Here is an 18882-nt window from a genome sequence, read left to right on the forward strand (position 1 = left end):
TATTTGGAAAAGGAAACAATTAAATGTATTCTAGCATTCCATATTAAGAAAACAAAACAAAAGAAAGTTTTATTGTAAAATCTGCAACTGTAATGAGCCTGAAATTTCTAATAATAAAAGAAATTTCTTTAAAGAATATAATTGGAGGGACATTCATAAAAAGCTTGAAGCCAGAGGAGAGCAATATTTATTCAGTTCTGATAAAATCAAATGAGCAGTTCATGGGAACCATTAAAATGACTTGCATTATGAGGTCAGCTTAATCTGGGGTATTTTCCTAAAGGCTGTTTACTATTGCAATTTAACACAAAAATAGGAAATTAATGACGTGTAAACTAAATACAACTGGCTCTCAAGAACTAAAAATGCATTCAAATGCAATAGATTAAGCAGCAGAAAAATCAGATTTATGTCAATACCCTTGTTATGGTTATGAGTGGAGTAGCAATGTGCTGGCGAGGGTGGTGGTGGTGAGGAACCACCATGTGATTTAGCAGTGTGCTAAGGGGCATTTATGGTGAGGTACCACAGTGCACATGATTTAGAAGTGTGTTTATGTTATTACTATGAAAGCTGTTTAAAAAATTTGTCTTTTTTTATCATCACTTCATAAGGGTGCTGTGAAAGGGAATGTTTTGTTATTAACTAATCAGGTTTTTCAAACATTTTAACTGGCAATCATTAGAACTGGATTAACAGACTGCACAAGTAATAACTGCCCATAAATTACTTCCTACTTTTAAAACTTCATAGACATCTATATTGATTCTTGTTTGAAAAGACAGTAATCATATTTGTGATACAGATTAATATTTCAAAACTAATACCCATTTAATTTGGCTTACATAACTTTCAGTACTTGTATAGCTTGCATTACTTTTCACAATGGAGGCCTATGACAATTAGAGCTGTCAAAAGTTGTGGTCTGAATTTTGTGTTGCTTTCTAAATCAATCCTAAAAAGCTAGTTCAGATCCAAGCTTCTTTTTTTAAAATACAAATAAAATACATCAATTTCAATGCAGGTTAAGAATGGTGCATTTGCTAGATATTGCATTTTATCAAGTAGGCAAAAATTTATGATCAAATCATTAGCGTTACGCTGCACTTGGGTTTCAGCTGAGGCTGTGGTACCACATGTGGGGTTCAGACATTGGATATCTGACTGTTCTGAAAAGATACGACTACACACAGACTGGACTCTACCCATTGACATCCTTATCCGGTAACCATGGTGATTTTTGGTACAGAACCTCATTTGACCTCATGAGTGATGGTAGTTCAGTAGATTTCCAGGTGAGAAAAGTTTTCTTTTCATGTTTAAATAATTAATTAATTAAAATTAATAAATAAATAAATACTTGAGTATGTAAATGTTTTCTATGCCATCAACCTTTTGATGTATTATTTATGAATTCATTTATCAATTTTCCTCATGTAAAAATCTAAATATTTAAGCAAGTTAAGAATGTTTTGATATTTAGTAATCTTTACATATTTTGCCTCTTTGACTAGGTTTACATCAGATATGTCAAATGGTACTTTTTAAATAAATATGAATATTTTTGTTCATCTAGATTGTAATCCAGGGAATTATAGGCAATGGTAGCCATAGTAACATTGCCATTGATGACCTGTCTCTCACTCCAGGATGTGAAGTAGGAGGTATAGTTTTTAAAACTTTTTTCCATTACTTCTAGGGGGAAACACACAAATTTGTTAAATAAGACATTGCTATAGGTGTTACATTGAGTATAATTTTTGACTAAGTCTGAATTTCATCTACTGAATTTAAGACTAGACATAAAATTTAAGTTTATGAACTGATTGGCTGATAACCAATCAGATATCTTAAGTCTGGACTTAATTTAAGATTCATGTTAATGAAATTGAGTCCAGGAAATAAGTACCTGTTTAACTTTACTCTAGACTACTGTATTGAAGGTAATTTGTCATGCCCTCTAATTCAGTAAAACTCAACAATAATTTAAACATTCATTTTTCCTAAAAAGAGATTTTTTTTCATGTTAAAAAATATGCAGTTTTCCTGTATAAGATTAGCATAAAATTCTAATATTTTACCCCACCCCCATGCTTACATTTAAAGCAGTAAGAATTTAATATAAAGTATATCCAAAACTACCAGCAGTCTGATATTTAAAGTCAAACTTGAGAATGACACTAGCATGAGAATGTGTGTGTGTGTGATTTGGATTTTTAACATAGCTTTTTAAAAAATTTCAGTCATATCGCTACATTGTCTGTAATGTGGCAGTTTATAGTGATGTCTAGCACTGGGGCATCATGCCGCAGACATGTAGCATGATGTCCCACCCAGTCACATTATCCTGACACTAGGCTGACCAGTCCTAACATTAACCTCTTAATGTTGAGTGCCTAGCGAGGCAGTTGTTAGTATCATTTTTGTAAGTCTTTGGTATGGCTCGGCTGGGGATCGAACTCACAACCTCCCACATCCAAGGGGGACATTCTAACCACTAAGCCACCAGAGCAGTCTACTAGCATGGGAAGACAGTCTGATATTTAAATTCAAACTTTAGAATGACACTAGCATCAGAAGACAGTCTGATATTTAAAGTCAAACTTTAGAATGACACTAGCATCAGAAGACAGTCTGATATTTAAAGTCAAACTTTAGAATGACACTAGCATGGGAAATTAGTCTGATATTTAAAGGCAAACTGTAGAATGACACTAGCATGGGAAGACAGTCTGATCTTTAAAGTCAAACTGTAGAAAGACATTAGCATGGGAAGAAAACATTATGGATACATAGCTCATGTCCCTAAATTGCATTTTGCAATATATTTTGTAAAAAACATTTTAAACTAATTTTGTTGACTGCTTGTATATGAGACAATTTTTGTCACTTGTATAGTTCTCATGCTTATTCCATTTGTTATGATAGTAATTTAGTATATTTGTGTCTTTATGCCACCAGCTCTTAAATAAAGATCATATTTTCTGAAAATAGTTGGTAAAATAAATGTAGTTTTAGTACTTTTGCTTTTGTATTTTCTTTTCAGAAACCACATTATTTCTCTTTATTATTAACTTCTCCACTTTTATGCCCCAATTAGTTATAATAAAGATAATCAAAAGTTTTTGAAAATCCACTCGATGGTTTACTAGTAAAAGGAAGTTTTAAAAGGTGTGAGGAAGTTTCTTTCACTTCAGGCATGCAGTTTGTTTATTGATATTGCTTCATTTTTTTGCTATAAAACTAGCACCTGTGATTGGACTTCGTTCATCGATGTATTTGTTAAATTGCATGCTTGATTTAATAAACCTGGGTTCATCAAAGTATGTAATAAATTACACACTTAATTTGATAAACTTCATTGTTTCTTATATCAGGAGCCATCCCTGGTCAACCAACACTACCAGCCACGACCCAAGGAAAATGTGGCACAAACGCCTTTAGCTGCCAAAACACAAAGTGCTACTCTAAATTTCAACAGTGTGATTTCATTAATGACTGTGGAGACAATACTGACGAGGTTTCATGTGGTATGTATCATTAACCAATATTTTTCATGCAAATTATCTACAGCACTTGACACCTAGATGATTTTGATAGTTAAATTACTTTCTCATAGTCAGGACAGCTCAACTGACACTTGACACCCAGGTGATTTTGACAGCTAAATTACTTTCTCATAGTGAGGACAGCTGAAATGACACTTGACACCTAGGTGACTTTGACAGTTAAATTACTTTCTCATAGTGAGGACAGCTCAAATGACACTTGACGCCTAGGTGATTTTGACAGTTAAATTACTTTCTCATATTGAGGACAGCTCAACTGACACTTGACACCTAGGTGATTTTGACAGTTAAATTACTTTCTCATAGTGAGGACAGCTCAAATGACACTTGACACCTAGGTGATTTTGACATTAAAATGACTTTCTTATAGTAAGTGCAGCTGGTCCAAAATTAATAAGTTTCCCAAAATCAGTTTCAGACACTGGTGCTTACTCATCTTGAATGAATAAATACTAACATTGGACATTTGCAATATATTCACTATTCAAACTTCTTTAGCTTCTTAAACTACAAATGCTTTCCCAAGTTTTGAGTAATGTGATATTAAATTATTGATATCTGAGGTGGTGAAGTAGGTAATTAAAGGATTCAAAATTCCCCATTTCTATCATGTCCAGATTACTGTCAATCACTAACTAGTCAGCATTTTAAAAATTCCAGATTACTGTCAATCACTAACTAGTCAGCATTTTAAAAATTCTGCAAATTCATTTATATTAAAATTATATGATGAAAGGATCATAATGTATACGGTACATGCACCAAAAATGACTACCTGGACAGACAGTTTGTATCTGCAGTTAGAAATCTGTGTCCACCCTTTCATAATCACCATTTACACCAGTAGTTATTCAATGCAGGAACATCATGCAACTTTGAGAATGGAAACTGTGGTTGGCAGAATACAAATAATGACAACATTGACTGGACTACCATTGCGGCAACTGCTGGATCAGGCAACATGGGTCCAAGTGTCGATCATTCACTCAACAGTCCTGCAGGTCAGTCATATAATAACATTTTTGTCTCACCAGGAAATGATGAGGCATACCCAGTAGGTGTCCTTTTTTCAGAGGTGATGGGGATGACTTAGTTCTCAAATTTAAACAGTTTAATTTTCAAACTTCCTGTGTCTTCCATGTCCATTTTTGTTGTCAGCGGAATATGTTACAAGTGTGTGTCTGTGTGTGTGTGTGTCTGTGTGTGTGTGTGTCTGTGTGTGTGGTGAATGTTCTTGACATGAATACTCATTGGTTTAGTGATTGGCAATACAAGATCTATAGATATACAGAAAACCATAATTGCCACTATGCTAAGGCCATAAGGCCTGTTGCATATTAGAAGAGACTTTAAACCTAGTTCTATTTGGATTACAGATTTATCACACTGATGAATTATATTATATTCATGCATGGCCAGATTTCATCACAAATACTTCCTTTCAGCAGAGTACCATCCTAAATTATATCCCTGTAGGAGAACAGGAAGAAAGCAATAATAGATTTGGTGTTCCAATGACTTAACATAATAATCTTTTATGTTCAGATCTGCTTTTTAAAAAAAAAAACAATAACTGAAACAATAATTCAGATGTTTTAAAAAATGTGTAAAATTCTTTTAAAGTCTCAGTTCAGTTTAGAAAAAAGTTTATATCATTGGGATGCATTAATTACCTAGAATAAGTTAGAATCAACAATTAATATGTTCTTTCATCTGTCAGTACATTATTTTCAATACATGAACCACAAACATCATTACACATGATTTCAATTTGTGTATTTCAGGGCACTACATAATGGTCCAAAACAGGGCAAATGTACAAAGAGGAAACAAAGCCATCTTGTCAACAAGCGAGTACCGTGAGTCAGGTCCAAACTGTAACTTGGCATTCTGGTACTACATGTCGGGAGCAAGTGTTGGGACACTTAGTGTTGTCCTAAAATCTACTGCAGGCATCCCGAATACAATTTGGACAAAGTCTGGTGACCAGGGCAAGTCGTGGCTGAACACCACAGTTAATATAGGTGCCTTCCAGCATTTCTCCATCTCACTAGAGGCCACAGAAGGAACATCTATTAGCGGAGTGGAAGCCATTGTTGTTGATGATATCAGCTTTTTAGGATGTTCAGCAAGTGAGTGATAAAATAAAGAATGTTTTTTACTCCTGTTTAAGTACTTCTGGGTCCTTCTCAATCAGTTTGTTCTCATTTATTCCAAAATGCTTGATTATTGCTCCATTACTGTTTTATTATCCAATGTAATATTATTGTGTCAGGGTGTTTTTGTCCATTAATAAATGTTAATTTAGTGTCAACTTGCAAATTGTGCTGATGAAACAGCTGTAATTTGTTATGGTATAAGGGCAACAATTTAATACAATTAAAATTATTTATATTTAAAATAAGAAAATTATAGTAAATCTTAAGTGAAACTTCTGAATAAAGGTGGAATATTTTATGTAAAGTTGACTTTTTATTTAATACTATTTCAGCCACTATTATAAAATCATGTGATGTCAACCAATTCATGTGCAACAACCAACTTGAGTGTATTGCCAGGCAATATCACTGTGACGGACGTGCAGACTGCAACGATGGATCAGATGAAGACAGTTGCAGTAAGTTTTGATGGATGTAGGAGTTTTTGCTTACTGCTTTAGCATAGTAATACATGTATATAGGTATAGCAAGTAGTGGTCTGGTTGTGACAACAATGACACCATCATCAACTTTGAGAAACGATTCTATTCTAATGATAAAATGATTGCAAGTTATGATAAGTAAGAGTACATAATTGCAGCCCTCTCGGGTTCTGCAAAATCATTGTTACAGTAAGGATACATAATTGCAACGTTAACTGATGAGACATCACATTCTGTGGAATCTTGGTAACACAAAGTAAGGATATATAATTAATAGTTAAATAATGAGACATCACGTTCTGTGGAATCTTGGTAACATAAAGTAAGGATATATAATTAATAGTTAAATAATGAGAGATCACGTTCTGTGGAATCTTGGTAACATAAAGTAAGGATACATAATTCAATAGTTAATTAATGAGACATCACGTTCTGTGGAATCTTGGTAACACAAAGAAAGGATACATAATTCAATAGTTAATTAATGAGACATCACGTTCTGTGGAATCTTGGTAACATAAAGTAAGGATACATAATTCAATAGTTAATTAATGAGACATCACGTTCTGTGGAATCTTGGTAACACAAAGAAAGGATACATAATTCAATAGTTAATTAATGAGACATCACGTTCTGTGGAATCTTGGTAACACAAAGTAAGGATATATAATTAATAGTTAAATAATGAGACATCATGTTCTGTGGAATCTTGGTAACACAAAGAAAGGATACATAATTCAATAGTTAATTAATGAGACATCACGTTCTGTGGAATCTTGGTAACACAAAGTAAGGATACATAATTCAATAGTTAATTAATGAGACATCACGTTCTGTGGAATCTTGGTAACATAAAGTAAGGATACATAATTCAATAGTTAATTAATGAGACATCACGTTCTGTGGAATCTTGGTAACATAAAGAAAGGATACATAATTCAATAGTTAATTAATGAGACATCACGTTCTGTGGAATCTTGGTAACATAAAGTAAGGATACATAATTCAATAGTTAATTAATGAGACATCACGTTCTGTGGAATCTTGGTAACACAAAGAAAGGATACATAATTCAATAGTTAATTAATGAGACATCACGTTCTGTGGAATCTTGGTAACATAAAGTAAGGATACATAATTCAATAGTTAATTAATGAGACATCACGTTCTGTGGAATCTTGGTAACACAAAGAAAGGATACATAATTCAATAGTTAATTAATGAGACATCACGTTCTGTGGAATCTTGGTAACACAAAGTAAGGATATATAATTAATAGTTAAATAATGAGACATCACGTTCTGTGGAATCTTGGTAACACAAAGAAAGGATACATAATTCAATAGTTAATTAATGAGACATCACGTTCTGTGGAATCTTGGTAACACAAAGTAAGGATATATAATTCAATAGTTAATTAATGAGACATCACGTTCTGTGGAATCTTGGTAACACAAAGTAAGGATACATAATTCAATAGTTAATTAATGAGACATCACGTTCTGTGGAATCTTGGTAACACAAAGAAAGGATACATAATTCAATAGTTAATTAATGAGACATCACGTTCTGTGGAATCTTGGTAACACAAAGTAAGGATACATAATTCAATAGTTAATTAATGAGACATCACGTTCTGTAGAATCTTGGTAACACAAAGTAAGGATACATAATTCAGTAGTTAATTAATGAGACATCACGTTCTGTGGAATCTTGGTAACACAGAGTAAGGATACATAATTGCAGAGTTAACTGATGAGACACCAGGTTCTGTGGAATCTTGGAAAGACAAAGTAAGGATACATAATTGCATAGTTAACTGATGAGACACTGGGTTCTTCAGATTCTTGGTTAGATAAATAAGTGTAAATAATTACATTGTTGATATATGAGACACTGGGTTCTGCAGGTTCTTGGTTAGACAAATAAGTGTAAATAATTACATTGTTGACATATGAGACACTGGGTTCTGCAGATTCTTGGTTACACAGATAAGTGTAAATAATTACATCGTTCATAAATGAGAAACTGGGTTCTGCAGATTCTTGGTTAGACAAATAAGTGTAAATAATTACATCGTTCATAAATGAGACACTGAGTTCTGCAGATTCTTGGTTACACAAATAAGTGTAAATAATTACATCGCTCATAAATGAGACACTGGGTTCTGCAGATTCTTGGTTACACAAATAAGTGTAAATAATTACATCGTTCATAAATGAGACACTGGGTTCTGCAGATTCTTGGTTAGACAAATAAGTGTAAATAATTACATCATTCATAAATGAGACACTGGGTTCTGCAGATTCTTGGTTACACAAATAAGTGTAAATAATTACATCGCTCATAAATGAGACACTGGGTTCTGCAGATTCTTGGTTAGACAAATAAGTGTAAATAATTACATCACTCATAAATGAGACACTGGGTTCTGCAGATTCTTGGTTAGACAAATAAGTGTAAATAATTACATCGTTCATAAATGAGACACTGGGTTTTGCAGATTCTTGGTTACACAAATAAGTGTAAATAATTACATCGTTCATAAATGAGACACTGGGTTCTGCAGATTCTTGGTTACACAGATAAGTGTAAATAATTACATCGCTCATAAATGAGACACTGGGTTCTGCAGATTCTTGGTTAGACAAATAAGTATAAATAATTACATCGTTCATAAATGAGACACTGGGTTCTGCAGATTCTTGGTTACACAAATAAGTGTAAATAATTACATCATTCATAAATGAGACACTGGGTTCTTCAGATTCTTTACTACACAAAAGTAAGGGTACATAATGGCATACTTCATAGATGAGACAATGGATTCCGCAGAATATTTTATTACACAAAGCAAGGCTGCATTACTGCCACCTATTACACAAAGCAAGGCTGCATTACTGCTACCTGTTACACAAAGCAAGGCTGCATTACTGCTGTAACTTGTTATACAAAACAAGGCTGCATTACTGCTGTAACCTGTTATACAAAGCAAGGCTGCATTACTACTGCAACCTGTTACACAAAGCAAGGCTGCATTACTGCTGTAACCTGTTATACAAAGCAAGGCTGCATTACTACTGCAACCTGTTATCAAAGCAAGGCTGCATTACTGTTGTAACCTTTGCATAAAACAAGGCTGCATTACTGCTACCTATTACAAAAAGCAAGGCTGCATTACTGCTACCTGTTATACAAAGCAAGGCTGCATTACTACTGCAACCCGTTACACAAAGCAAGGCTGCATTACTGCTGTAACCTGTTATACAAAGCAAGGCTGCATTACTACTGCAACCTGTTATCAAAGCAAGGCTGCATTACTGTTGTAACCTTTACATAAAACAAGGCTGCATTACTGCTACCTATTACACAAAGCAAGGCTGCATTACTGCTACCTGTTATACAAAGCAAGGCTGCATTACTACTGCAACATGTTACACAAAGCAAGGCTGCATTACTGCTGCCTGTTACAGCATGGCTGGATTACTGCTGCCTGTTACACACAGCATGGCTGGATTACTGCTGCCTGTTACAGCATGGCTGGATTACTGTTACACAAAGCACAACTCCATTACTTCTACTTGTCTCTGCTTGAGTATTTGGTTATTTGAACTATTACATTTTCATCTTCCACAGAAAACCCAAGTAACATTGATTTGGTTAGATTCACTGCAGTATATAAACTGCACTATATTTTTATTTTCTTTGGAAATAAATGTCTTTATTCTCTCTAAAATTTTAGAACCAAGACCTATGCTGTCCAAAAATATATAGAATTTCTCAAGATATTGTAGACATTTTTATTATATGCTGCAATTTGATGACTTTTGTGATGCAAATATCAAAAAGATATGTTTATAACAAATTTCACAAATTTGCAGCATTTTAATTTTGAATCCATCACTTATGAATTTCTTCGTAAATCTAGTTGTATATGTTATCTATCCTTCACTATATCCATCATTCTGTCTATCTATCTATCTGTCTGTCTGTCTGTCTGTATATCTATCTATCTATCTATCAAATGTTAAACATCATCAGTTGGGATGAAAAATTTCAGCTGCTTTATCAAGGTGTCCAGTGCAGAGAGGTTTGATAAGCATGAGATTGTGTTATTGATTTTGCCAGTCTGCAGAGGATGTCTGTTTGCAGAGGGGCCAGTTTAAAGAAGCTTCTCTGTGTCTGTCTGCCTATCAATCCATTCATCCATTTATCTATCTACTTATTTATTCATCTGTCTACCCACTCATTTATCTATTTGTCCATCTATTAATGTTTGTTTGTTATGTCTTGTTTTCTATGTCATACTGGTTAAATGCACATTAGGGTTTTTGTTAAATTGTTTTTCTAAATAATGCCGACTATAAATAATTCTTGTCTTATCTTTAATCCATTCAGATACATAGACAACGTGATTAATGGCTGTAAGGAAAATTGTAATTAGCAGATGGTTAATTAATGCATATTTTACATGTGTTTGCAGTACCTAACCCAGGAGACTGTAGCTTTGACATCAATAGCCAAGGTTTACCATGGACCTCGATTTGCACTTGCTGGCAAAATCGACAAGATGATGATTCAGATTGGCTAGTTGCATCCTCGCGCATGCGTCCAGGAACAGGGCCAGACGTAGACCACAAAGCCACTGTCAATGGTATGTTTGATCTCACAAGTCATATGGTAGCTAGTGAAAGATTTCTTAAGGATCCTACAGGGCCAGCAATATACTCCATATTCAGTACAAACATTCCCTTATTCCCATGCAAAAGACTTCTAATTATGTAAATGAATGCTAATGATGTAAATAAAATGCTAATTATGCAGACAAAATGTAGAAGAACTCATTGACATTGTGATGCATTTGTTGTAAACTTGAATGATCATGAAAGTGGAATAAATAAACATAATGAACAATTATGCTTTCAGATCAAATGTATTTCTCCTGTGACAATCTTATGAAGTCTGTATAATAAGTTTTGTGAAAAGGAGTTAGGGGCTTTTTGTATAACTGAATTGGATAAAATATGAGACAGTTGTCATCTGGTGGTTATTATCATTGAGTTTTGACTGATTATATAAGATTTACAGCACATTGATAGATTGATGTTTTCGTAGGCTATAGCAATGCAATACATGTACATTCTTTCCCAATGCAGTGATAATGTTACTACATCATACTAAACATTTAATAAACTTTACATAACATGAGAGCTGATGTAATAAGAATCTATGTATAATGAGTTTTGAATTCCCCTGAATTTCATTTTCATTTTTTTCTAGGTTATGATCCAAGTATAACCAGTAAACTTTTCATGTCTCCTGAACCATCTAATATATACAAAGTATACTTTATATTGATGCTTCTATATACCACCAAAAATACTGTTACACTTGTATGTCCATCCTCTTGTCTGTCAGTCTATATAAGTTTTACATTAAGTTACTTTCTCTGGTATTGTTGTAGGGCATTTGTGTTAACTCATTTTTAGTAATACATGCTGTTGAAAACATTTTTTCACTGCTGGATGTAATGTTGGCTAGTAAAATCAGTCTGCTTGGATTTGCACAGTGCTTTAGTTTTCACATTTCAGTGGAAAAAGAAACAGCTCTCTGTTACACCTTTAGAAAACTAAAATTGAAAGCTATACTTAAAAATTGAAAACTATACTTGAAGTTGTTTTTTCTTTTCTTGCCTGGTCCACAGTGGTAAATGAAATTCATTGCCATTAGTACCTTACAAACATCAAATATAAGATCCTGTGATATTCTTGCCACCATTGTAACAAGATAACCAGGTTGAATTTTGGATTTATAACAGAACACTTTTGATGGTGATGCAAATACAATGTTTAATGATGAATGACTTCAATGAGAAAAGAATTATGATTAATATGTGTGTGTATAAGATCCAGATATTGGACAAATTAACATAATTCACACGAACCTAATAATGCAACAAAAGAAAATACAAATAAATGACCTTACACAGTATGGGACAAAGGTGAATGATTCACATTAATTTTACATGACGAAAAGAATGATGTCTTTTACCCAAATAGTAAAAATTAATTCACTCAAATAGTGACAAATGAGGTATTTTACTCAAATAGTAAAATGATTAAAACATACGGACAGATATCATATGAAATATCTTTACAATCCCAAAACACTGGGTATTACAAATCCCAAAATTAGCCCACAGCTAAAAGATTACATGTATGGAATTACACACTCTGTCACCAGCACATTTGGCTACCAGTCACACTGGTCAATCAAGCAGTCAGTATTCCAGGTAGTCACCAACCACCATTTAGTTCCTTGGTCAATCAAGCAATCAGTGCCCACCAATTGATCTGCAATGCATGATCACCTGCAAATCAACCATCATCACTGTTCACTCAGCTCTACAGTTGCTATGGTTCAGCTTTAAAGCTGCTATGGTCAACTTCTATGGGTAGCTCTACAGCTGGTACCATGTCGACTCCAATGAGCTCTACAGCTGTGACTCTGATCAGCTGAAAATACATTTAACACCATGTACTATGCATGACATGGGCATATATGATAAAACATAATAACGTTATATACGGTAAGCTATACAGATTACATTATCGGCACAATAATTACAGAACAATCAACAGGTTCAGAAGTTAACCTACCCGTGCCCAATGAGAATCCTACAGTACTAAACGTTTCTTAAAATGCAACTTTTTATTGCTAATATAAATCTCTTGCTATGTCACAACCAAGAATAGAAAATATTTGCATTATACTATGTAAGCCGAAGCTACATAGAAATTATACAAAAATAAATGTGGTAGTACAATAGTTATAACTTACACACAAGAAATTAATAAATAACTCACATACCTCTACAGCTGAAGATGTGCAAGTCCTTAAAGTATACCGCTCACTGACAAGACGTTCCATAATATGTAGATTTAGTCTTGCAGTGAGGCATTTAAACACAGATGATGCCACTATACATCATCTGTGCACTGGAAGAATTTGGTTCTTCCCATCAAAAGCACTTCACACGAGCAGCATAAGATGAACCAAATTCACTGTTTCAAAATATTGTACAATATACATAAATCACTCTCAGGTATTTTTGTACACAAAACACAAAACCAGAGTACATGTATTTAATATATAAAAGGATTTATACGATTCTGTGACAACCATTATGTTTATAGAATGATGCTGATGTGATGTATCAACTATCTAGTCTCATATTTTCTTCGTATTGCACATGGTCATATAAGGTATATGCACAATGACCAAGGTGATCCAAAATGTTATGCAGAGTAACTTGACAACACTATTTGCAGTTTTTTGTATAAAATCAGTGGTTTTATCATGTGATAAATAGAATGACATTTTTGCTCATTATAAAATAAAATTTATTGAACTTGTCCAAAAAAAAAAATCATTTACCTGCCAAGGTTTTCAAAAGATCAGAATTGATTTACTTATTTTCTCATTAAATTGACTTGAACACAAACTATCAGACATGATTTGTTTTCCTTGCAGGACAATTCTTATATATTGATAGCTCTCAAATGAGGTCTGGTGAAGTTGCTGATATTCAAGCCTGCACTTTCCCAGCCAGTCGCAACGTCTGCTACCTACGTTTCTGGTACTACATGTATGGTGCAGAGCGAATGGGACCACTCAGGGTAAAACTAATACTTTTAAACAAAAACATGAGACTTTATATTATATCTATAAAATGTAGAAAATCTTACTCTGCTTTAAAATTTACAGTGATAATATCTTTATAATGGAAATTAGTGATACAGTTTTTTGTCTCATTTTTATGCATATATCCTTTTCTTGAATTATGCTGTATATCTGGTATTTTCTTCTTCAAAAATGTGCTTCCAAACTGATCACATCATTGTAACTATGGTTATGATCAGTCACCTGACCAGTGTCATCTCATGGGATCATGAGGCACTTAAGTGGGAAGTGAAATTAACATATTGACTATTACATTTGTGATAATCCATTGCTACACATTTCCTTAACCTGTAAAAGCAAATATTTTGGCAGCATTTATATTGAGGTAGTCACACTAGCCACAAAAATCATTCACTTTATTTCTGAAATTATTTTTTATTATTTTAAAAAACAAACAAAATTTCATTCTGAGGGAATTCTCCAAAACATAGTAGAAATAAGAAGATTTTGAAAAATCTTTTCATATGCATGCATTTCAAATATTTTTATCAACATGCAGGTTTACACACAGAATGTGAATGGTGATCGCAACTTAATATGGTCACTTAGTGATAATCAGGGACCAAAATGGAAGTATGCCAATATTCTTCTTGGAGAGAACACCAATTTTACTGTCATATTTGAGGCAACACGAGGCAGCTCAGACCTTGATGACATTGCTATTGATGATGTGTCATTTACACCAGAATGTGCCACTGGATGTGAGTAGATTACTTTATATGCAGAATTATTTTAGCGTAAGAATATCATTTTCTTAGTAAATCTAGATTTACATAGTGTCCAATAGTAAAAATAGTTTTATAAACTGAAATAAACCTTAAGATGTTAAAAAGTATTTTGAACTTGCTACTTGGATGATTGACAACATTTGTTTGTCACGAAATAAATTTTCCCAAAATATTTAGCTCCACTGGTCATAGACTAAAATAGCTAATGCTGTGTCCAGTTGTTCATTGTCCATCATCAGTCCATCAGTTTTCTATCCTTTTGCATATGTTTGTTATCTCTGTTCCTACTAAATTGATTGAAGGATTGACATGGAACTTGATATCTTGCGCCTTGGTCATCCAGTACGACTTCTTATAATGTCTAATTGGTCAAGAATGTAGATGGTGCTAATCAGACACTACGGCCATGGTGGCCATCTTTAAATGTCCGATATAGGTACTTCTCCAAAAATGAATCACTCTGACCTGTAAATATCTCTGTAAATCTATTATAATGACCAGTCACATGACCTAAATGGCATATCATTGGATCCCTTAGGGTGTTGATGGTTAAATGAGATCTGTAACAAATAGCTCTCATGCACTGTAATCTTTCATTTTGGTGGATGGACATGTTATTTGCAAGTAAGGCAAAGGGTTATAAAATACAATCTGTATTTTGGATATATCAGTCAACATACAATAGTTATCATCTACAATTCATTTATATCTGTACATGACATGCTCTGGCCATTGCCATAATGTGTGTAACTGCACTTTTTCTAAATAAAACGCTTAAAATTTCTTTTAAAAAAATATAATTGACCCATATGTTATTTATCCATACACTATACATAATAAATATATTTTATTTCCAGTGCCTCCTGTCACACCTACTGGCATGCTCTGTGACACCATGTCATTCTTCTGCCAACAACGCAAGCAGTGTCTACCCAACACATGGAAGTGTGATGGCACCTGGGACTGTCCAGATGGTAGTGATGAAACTAACTGCCCAACTACACCAACTCAATCAACTGGAGGTATTTATAAAATGTGTCTGTGTCTGTAATGATTCATGGTCAAAGAACCAACTGCCATAATTCTTGTAACTTTGTATATTTTTTATAAATTTTCCTGCATCATCAATCCATAAAAATTATAATTAAATGTATAATATATTTTTTAGCTCTGCTGGTCATTGGTCAGAAGAACTTATGGGATGGTGTGTTGTCCCTCCATTAACAAAAATATGTTATCACTACTCCTCCTAAGCTACTTTGAGGATTGCCATGAAACTTTACAAATACATTCATTCTATGGTCTATTTGGTCCTAAATGAAAATGGTGATGTTCAGATATTCACTATGGCTGCCACAGCAACCATCTTGAAATTTTTGTTATTGCTACTCCTCCTGAATGGATGGTCACATTAATCTGGGGATTTCACTAAAAGACTTCTTATGATGTTTTGTTGATCCTCATTGAAAATGGGACTGATCTGATGTCCAGTATGGCCACCACAGTGGCTGTCTTAAATATTATTGCTAATCTTCCTGAATGAAAAGTTATATTGCTATTGGGTTTCACCAGAAGACTTCGTATGATGCATAGTTGGTCCTAAATGAAAATAGTGTCATTTAGATGTCAGTATATCAACTACATCAACATTTTAGGCAGCTTTGAAAAAAACTATGTCTGATTATAGATGCATCAACTGACCAGTGTACTGTCTGCTAAGTATATGTTTGATGTAATCTCATATGAAAAACATAAGTGTGTTAACCTTTTGTAAAATTTTAACTGTGGCATTAAATAATGAAACAAGGGATTAAATCACCAAATTTTAATTGTGCAAAAAGGCTTTTGCTCATTTAATTATAACAGGGTAACTGTACACCTTGTTCATACTTTGATCTGCCATTCTATTATCTGTATTGACAAGAAAATATAATGATTGATGCATATAAGCTCATGTTTTCACTTAACTTCAGCAACAAACACATAATGTGTGAGGAATATTAATTACATCTTTCAGACAAAAACTCAGTCACTGTACTTTATTGCATGCTCCTTGGTCTACATCTAGGTCACTCTGACCTATATTTAATGTTCCAATGACCTACACTGACCTTTGCATTTGGTTTAATATCTTGGACACTTTGCATGATACCCAGATGTATTGCAAAGATCACTATATCATTTAGACAAGTCATACAAAGCTTTGAAATCCAGCCATACCACCATTTGCAGTTTTCTTGTGTTCTGCGTTGTGAACGTTTTTCAAAGAATCTAACACAACTGGGTGTCTGTAAGGAGGCAACCGTCATTAGGCAGGATTACCCAGTCTTATGACAGGCTAAGTCATTAGGCAGGATTACCCAGTCTTATGACAGGCTAAGTCATTAGGCAGGATTACCCAGTCTAATGACCGGCTAAGTCATTAGGCAGGATTACCCAGTCTTATGACAGGCTAAGTCATTAGGCAGGATTACCCAGTCTTATGACAGGCTAGTAATTAGGCAGGATTACCCAGTCGTATGACAGGCTAGTAATTAGACAGGATTAACCAGTCTTATGACAGGCTAAGTTGCAATGTGCTTTCTTGGAGTCAATTTTGCAATTTCTAGGGTCATCACTACAGTCTCATTCATGTAACCTGACATTAATCTTCAGTGGCAGCTAATCACATATTGCCCTCGTGTTGTTTAATCTAATGAGTAACACCTGTGTGGTGTTTTATTCAAAGTGCCTTTTTGTAAACTATTAGGGTATAGGATAACAATTTTATCAATACCTTGACATGGTTTTGAAGGTTTCATTATATCAGTTTATGATAAAAGAAACATTCAATCAAATTATTTCAACAGTTATAATGAAAATGATTTTTTACTACTTGTGGATTAAATCTGGGTGTTCCACATAAATTGCTTATCTGCCACTTCAGCTTTAACAAATATATTTTGCACATAATAGTATCTGATAGATCCTGACCAACGTGATGTCACAGATCCTGACCAAAGTGACATCACAGTTTGACATTTCAGTAGATCATTGATCAGAGTGGTGTCAAAGATTAACATCTCAGTAGTCAGATGACCAGAGTGACATCACAGTTTGACATTTCAATAGACCATTGATCAGAGTGATGTCAAAGTTTAACATCTCAGTAGTCCAATGACCAGAGTGACATCACAGTTTGACATTTCAATAGACCATTGACGAAAGTGATGTCACAGTTCAAAGTTTAAGTAGACCATTAAACTGAACATGGTCATTGAGAGCAAATAGGTATAATGGCATGAATGTATTGTATTCCATGCATGCAGCTCCTATTGTATAAGTAGATTAGACTTCTTTGAATACTCATATAAAATTATAATATTCTTACTTTACACCACCTATAAATGGCAATTTGGACTAAAATAATGTGCTCAAATTAAATGTGTGTGTGTGTGTGAGCTGCATTTTTAATGTAGCTTTAAAACAATCAGTCATATCACTATAGTGTCTGCAGTGTGACAGTTTATAGTGATGTCTAGCATGGGGCATAATGCTGCAGACATGTAACATGATGTCCCAACCAGTCACGTTATCCTGACATCAGGCCGACCAGTCCTAACACTAACCTCTTGATGCTGAGCACCATGCGAGCAGTTGTTAGTACCATTTTTGTAAGTCTTTGGTATGACTCGGCTGGGAATTGAACCCACAACCTCCCTCATCAGAGGCAGATGCTCTAACCACTAGGCCACCAGAGCAGTCTCAAATTAAATATTGGTGTCTCTTTCATAGTTGTCAGAAACCCGGGATTGGTCATGCAGGTGTTTATAATTCCATTAAACCATGTTGACTTCAATTTGGTCTACTTTACGTTACTTCTCTTTCAGTTAAGGAATAGCCTCCCCATGTAGTGAAAAAAATAAAACATGTATTTTCAGTTTTAGCTGCAAATTATGACACAATAAAACTACATATTTTATTTTGCATAACTATGCAGTACTGTAAAAAAATTAATTGAAGTTATTTCTTTGATCATTTGTACTCAGAAAATGTCCTTTAGCTTAAAATGAAAATGCTATAAAGCAAAATACCTACTAAAGAGAGAAAAGTCTTCATGGAAAGGGAGGTTACTCATACCATGAAAAGAAGATTTGCTGAGTAGCAAGAAGGCTGAAGCTATCAAGGCTTCACTGTACTTAATAATTCATGCATTCTCTCT

General features: G+C 34.0%; 1 protein-coding gene across 1 annotated transcript in view; it reads left to right on the forward strand.

Moving 5' to 3' along the window:
* The window catches only part of LOC149785045 (MAM and LDL-receptor class A domain-containing protein 2-like), a 349170-nt gene that overhangs the window by 319384 nt on the left and 10904 nt on the right, over positions 1-18882 (forward strand). Inside the window, exons 155-164 of the mRNA XM_089931272.1 lie at positions 1119-1295; positions 1577-1664; positions 3378-3530; positions 4430-4570; positions 5354-5701; positions 6061-6186; positions 10694-10864; positions 13744-13889; positions 14453-14654; positions 15539-15703. Coding sequence (XP_089787398.1) covers positions 1119-1295; positions 1577-1664; positions 3378-3530; positions 4430-4570; positions 5354-5701; positions 6061-6186; positions 10694-10864; positions 13744-13889; positions 14453-14654; positions 15539-15703 — 1717 coding nt within the window. The remainder of the gene's footprint in view (positions 1-1118; positions 1296-1576; positions 1665-3377; positions 3531-4429; positions 4571-5353; positions 5702-6060; positions 6187-10693; positions 10865-13743; positions 13890-14452; positions 14655-15538; positions 15704-18882) is intronic.

Source organism: Sinohyriopsis cumingii, chromosome 13 (assembly GCF_028554795.1).
Source record: "Sinohyriopsis cumingii isolate HCF-2022 chromosome 13, ASM2855479v2, whole genome shotgun sequence".
Classification (NCBI taxonomy): Eukaryota; Metazoa; Mollusca; class Bivalvia; order Unionida; family Unionidae; genus Sinohyriopsis; species Sinohyriopsis cumingii.